General features: G+C 38.8%; 1 protein-coding gene across 2 annotated transcripts in view; it reads right to left on the bottom strand.

Annotated features, from left to right (window-relative positions):
* Positions 1-1,153: 1,153 nt before the first annotated feature.
* Positions 1,154-6,002, bottom strand: part of PHF6 (PHD finger protein 6) — a 28,231-nt gene continuing 23,382 nt past the window's right edge. The window contains exons 10-11 of one of the 2 annotated variants that reach the window (XM_042029147.1): positions 5,483-5,612; positions 1,154-5,193 (exon numbers count right to left, since the gene is read on the bottom strand). In XM_042029147.1, the coding sequence (XP_041885081.1) occupies positions 5,483-5,612 (130 nt within the window). In that variant the 3' untranslated portion in view covers positions 1,154-5,193. Of the gene's footprint in view, positions 5,613-6,002 lie in introns of both variants that reach the window. The other variant, XM_042029148.1, reaches the window with a different exon arrangement.

Here is a 6,002-nt window from a genome sequence, read left to right as displayed (position 1 = left end):
GGATATGATTGTTCTCAGGTCACAGTAATTACCTACTGTGCTCATTAAATCAACTCCTTGTTTAAGGTGATGACATAATAATAAAATCTTCATCCATAGGTCAATAGTGCCCTTTCTCCTACGATGTTTTCCCAGCACATTTCTTGATACTTTTAAAGTCACTGAAAGGTACTGCTGTCTTGCTCTCGGCAGTTACGTATTTGGACAAATCCAGTGATTTCCAATTGATCCTTTGCTTAATCTCTTATGCTGTATTTCTATGGTTCCAAAGTGCATCCTGGATGCAGCTGCTTGTGTGCAGTGTGATTAACTTGCACTGTCATGGAACCCCAGCTGGCAACTCAGCCTTGCGCAGCCGCTCACTCATTGCTCTTCCTGGCGGGATGGGGGAGAGAACTGGAAGAGTTAAAAGTGAGAAGACACGGGGCAAAAAAAGATGAAAATAATAATGGTGATGATGATGATAACAAGAATAATGATAAATAAATTAGAATGTACAAAACAGGTGATGCACAATCCAACTCTCACCACTTGCTGATGGATGCTTGGCCAGTTCCTGAGCAGCAGACCCAGCCAGCTTTCCCCCCAGTTTATTACACCATATGGTAGGGAATATCTCTTTGGATAAGCTGTCCTGGCTCTGTGCCCTCCCAACTTCTTGTGTCCTCCAGCCATGAGAAGTTGAGAAGTCCTTGACGTAATATAAACACTACTTAGCAACCACTAAACCATCACGGTGTTATCAACAGTATTCTTACACCAAATCCAAAACACAGCACTGTACCAGCTACTAGAAGAAAATGAACTCTATCCCAGCTGAAGCCAATATATACTCTGCATTTCCTTGGTCTCTTAGTATAAATCAATTCACTCTTGAAAAAAAAAAAGTTCTTGAAAGGTGAGAAAGGGAACCTCCAGCAAGTCAGTCACTTCGCATTAAGCAGTGGTAAATCCAAAGCAGCTTACCCAGTGCAGAGTTAGGAACACAAACACGCAGAGTTACCAAGTGCCACACTGTCAGCATGATGCCTTCTCACCTCTCTCCTTGTAATGTTTTCCTGGGCCTGTAACCTCAATAGGAAATACTGCATTTATGCATTAAAATGACAGTTTCAAAAGTTATACTTTTGGAAAAAGGACAGATATGCAAGCATGAAATTCGTAACTCATTTATTGAATATATATATGCAAGGATACCAATAAAAAGAAACTAATACTGCAAACTACAACTTTGGAAGTAAAGCCAATATAACAGGAACAAAATATACATAACATTGTAGATAGGAATGCATTTACCCTCTTCCATACATTCCTTGTCTTTACACCTAATGTAAATGTATGCTAGAGCAAAAGCTGCAAACGTTGGCCTAACCTGAGGGCTTTCAAGCACCAGCTCTCCAGGATTCATTAAGGGCTGAGATGTCACTGCTGACTAATGGCTGTGCACACATATGCATGTATAGGAACTGCTTCACCAAGTATAAATCAAGGGCTATGTTCTGTTTTTTCAGCTCCATCACTAATACAGTGGAATCTGGTGACAGGGAAGAAGTTACTAACTGCTATCGTGTACTTTCAGTTCTCTTCAGATTAATTTCATCTAATGAGGATTAATTTTCTTGTCAATCTGATTCAGCGTATTAATATTTTTGGAATGCACTGATTATCACCTGCCAGATAAGTCTGATATTTCAAACAGATTATCACCTCTTCATTTTTCACTCTGTTTTAGCATGAAGTTCTTTTTCCTATAGGCAGGAGTAAGAGGCAGACTCTCTTCTGTTACACTACATTTTAGGGCCGGATTTGGCAGACTCAAACGATTGTAGATCAGCACAGCTCTTTGTACCTAAAGCTGAAACTTTGTGGAGTGTAGGTGTGATTCCTACTAGAGCCTTATCACAGAACTCCTGTGGGTCAACACCTGCTGAAGGAGTAAATCTTCTGTGCACCTCATCTAGGGAGCTGCACTGACACTGAACCAGCCTTTTCCCCCTTCCCTGAAATGGAGTGACAGCACAGCCCACTGCTACAGGGTTTGACCACCTTGGGACGCAGGCACTGCACCAGCTGTATCCTCAAGATACTTGAACAGTATTCGTGTGATGCCTGTCCTTCCTTGGTACAGTCCTTTCTGGGAACAGCACAACCACAGATCTGGGAGACCACAGAGACACAGTGAGTTAGGGAGATCTCTTAATGGAGAAGTGCAGGGAGCTGGGGAGAAACCTCCCTTCTCAGAGGGTTCCAGGCATCTTAAACAGCACACAATCCTCTTGTGAGCAAAAGAAATGCCCAAAGGCAAAAAGTAACAATAATAATAATCATAATAACAATAAAAATTAAAGTGAAACCAGTAAAGACAAGTTTTGTTGAATTCATGATGTTGAATCCTCTGATTGTGAGATGAAAGCAGAAGGTGGCTAGTAAGAAAAATCTCAGTAACAAATTGACTGTATTAATTTAACTAGCTAATTTAAACATACCTAGTTCACCTATAGAGCACTTTCATTACTTCTAACATTTCTGGGAAGGCAGTAGATGCTCCAGAATAATGTTCAATATATGCTTGCAAAGATTACATTGCTTTACCAAAAAAAAAAAAAAAAACCAAACCAAACCAAAAACCCAACAAACCGCAAATCAAAACAAACCCCCAAAAAATCCAGACAGACTGTCTGAAATTCCAAGCTAAAATACACATGAAAAGACAGTAATGGCAATATTTTGTCTTTTAAAAAAATGATGTAAATGTTGTATACTATCATACATTGTCATGCTTTTTAAAACTACAATTAAGGACGTAAGAGATGTACAGTAAATACACTGCTGAGGTACATTTCTTCTAAATATTAACACCACAACAGAATTACTCCCCAGCAGGTGATGCTACTTGGGAACATATAAATACAATTTTTACATTTTAAGGCACTTTTACCCAGCATACATGAGTTGAAGTCAGTTAAGACAAATTTGAGGCTTGTAAGAAAAGGGTTTTGCTTTTGACTTTGCTTCCATGAATTCTGAATTGATGACAGTTTCACCACGCCATTTCAGCACACAGGGGTAACAGAAACCAGCCACTAGCTTTTCTGCTACCCGAAGGTAAAGTGCTGTTCTGGTTCTTTGAGGCATGGAATGGGGTTGTTTATCCATAACAGGTGAGTTATTGGACTGAATATTATACTAAGCCACTGACACACAATGAATCAGAGCTCAGTCTCAAGCACAGTCAGTATGCTGGCAGATCTACCCCATGCAAACTTAGTTAAATACAGTAGCTGCAAACAAAGTGCCTTTTTTCCATGGGAGGGCCATGTCTGAGGCACAAATTGACATAATTTAAATATTGAAGGATGCTATTTTGCATTCTAAAAGTGTTCTGAGTGGCTGAAAAATGTTCATATTCTAGGAGAAACAAAACACCTTGATAGACAATTTCAATAACCGATCTGTCATTGCAATTCAAGTCACGCTTTTAATTTTGAAAGTTACAAATACAAAATAAAAATGATCAATGGCATCATGTTTAGAGCAGTAACTGAATATTTTCTGTACACAGCAATATTTCTTTCCAAACACCATTATTCTCCAGGAAAGCAAAGAGAATTGATTGAATTCTAACAGGTAAAATGTTAGAAACTCCAACGTACAGTAATTGAGTCCCTCAAGACATTAAGGGAATGCATAAGAAGACAAATGACACACATTAAATCTTTTAAAAATACAAGTAAAAAATGCTACAGGAACTCATGTTACAAATTAACTGTTTTTGCAATACCAATCACAGAAGAAATGTAGCAGTTTATAGTCAAATCAGTGTCTTTTGCTTGTTTCAAATCCAGACGAGTTGTTGGGAGTTCAGAGTGAAACAAGTCAAAACCCTAAACAAACAATAAGGTATTGTGGTAGCAACAGACAAACATGTGGACTAGATTCAGCTTTTTGGTTTTATTTAAGTCTGAGGATGTGCTTTAATAGACCAATTGAAGAAGCCAATAGCCATTAGAAATGACAAGGTGTTTTAAAAGCAGTCAGAGGACTGTTCTGTTAGGTTCGGTATAACCTAGATCTGATCATTCCCTAAAGGAACATCAAATTCTAGCAAGTAGAATTCCATGATGTGATTGTTGACTTGAAAGAGAAAGGAAAAAAAAATATCACTAGAACAATAAGGATGATACATGAAGTTTCTCATATAGTGGTCATACAATTAAAAAATAAATACCCATCTAGCAAAAAAAGGTTGTTTCCTCATTCTTCTCACAGAATATGGGACCTTTATGCACATTCTTGACAAAACATGAAGTGTTCCACACAACAGAGAACACCTGAGGTATGGACGTCAGATATGGTGGCTAAATTCCATAGTGAGTTAAGAGTTTTAACTCTCTGAAGTAAAAGAGACTGGGCTGCGAAGTCCAAACATTTGTATAGTAAGGTTTTAATTACACTTAGTGAAGTGTTCTTCGTAAATCAAGACACAGAAAGAGGTGGGTTGTTGGGGAAAGAATGAACTACAGCCCTTTGGCATGAGTTCTAAAGCTCACAGCTCAGAACCGACAGCTGCTCAAGTAAATCTCCCGCAAACAATGCCGGGCGGAATGAGCAATCACAACAGGAACAACCTGAAATGTTCAAGCGTGCTTCGTGTACACCGAGTCCTTTCCTACTGGGTGCTTCCCAAGCAAAAACAGCGCAGCTTTCCCATGTACAGTCTCCGGAACTTGTGCAGGAAGAAAACGCAAAATTCACAAAGTACCCGCTCATTGCCACCACGGACCTGTCCATGTTGTTAATTGAACTAGCTAAGACCATCCCTCATTGTGTGAATCCACTAAACAACTTACACATTCCAAATCTTAAGGATTTTATTCAGTCCAGAAATATAGATCTTACTTCATTTCAATGTCTGCCTTAACTTTTGACACTGTACATATTACATATCATTTATATAGTGTTTCATTTTTTCCAGACACTGCAGACTACAAACTACATAATATTGACATGTAAAACTCTGCCACTTACTGAAGGCTCACACACATGAACGTTTCAGGCAGTTCAATGAAATTTCTAACAGAGATGGGTAGTAAAAAGTTACTAACCCTTTTCTGATTTTTAGAAAACAATTTAAAAGAATTAGTAGTTATGATGTCTTAGCCATTCCCAGTTCTATAACTCTGTCCCTTGAACCTGTTTAAAAAATGATGAAAACAATAGTAAATTTAGAATCATACAGAAAAGCATTTTGCAGCTCTGACATTACATCTATGTTTAGCAATAGAAATGAGGGCCTCCCTTCTTACACTGTTACAAAGTCAGCTGGATTTAAAAAACAACAAATCCTCCCCATTCTTCTACAGTATGCCAATAAAAAGTACTCTGCATACACTAGATTTAAATACTTCACTGCAATAAACTACATTAATTGTATATTGCGTTTCAGTCTTGGTAACAGATCTGTCAGGAGTAACTTCCATACCTAGTTTCCATTGAGCTGCTGCTGAGGAATGTCATTATGGTCAGTGCCTGATTTGCCACGGCTTTTGCTTTCTCTTTCTTCATCCTCTTCATCTCTTTCATCATTTCCACTATGGTTTTTACAATAGAGTCTGGCACAATAAAAGAAACAGTGAGGATTTACACTGAAAATACCCATCAAAACCTGACTTTCCTCTCAATTACTTTTCAGACGTGCTACAAGTCAGCTGCAAACTCTTAAGTCATTCAAGGCTTTCAGTCAAGCATCAGTTAAACTGAGAAGGAAAACAAGGTTCAAGAGCAGCCAACAAAACTGTGACCAATCCCAGTTTTCCAGAACTGCCAGCGCACTGCTCGGCGAATGCCCTCTCGTGGGCACAGCGCAGCAACTCAGCTGCAACCAAGTCACAGCTCTTCAGGAAGGATGGAAAGTTATGGGGTCCAAAAAGCCCCGGAAGGAAGCTACAAACACATCGATATGGAGGAATCACGACATCAATTTTCTTGATCTAGATTATAGA

Source organism: Corvus kubaryi, unplaced genomic scaffold (assembly GCF_017639235.1).
Source record: "Corvus kubaryi isolate FWS band 111438036 unplaced genomic scaffold, C.kubaryi_AGA036_p1.0 37322, whole genome shotgun sequence".
In the NCBI taxonomy this organism is placed as follows: Eukaryota; Metazoa; Chordata; class Aves; order Passeriformes; family Corvidae; genus Corvus; species Corvus kubaryi.
Note: the sequence above shows the minus strand (reverse complement) of the source record. Positions and strands in the feature narration are given on the sequence as shown.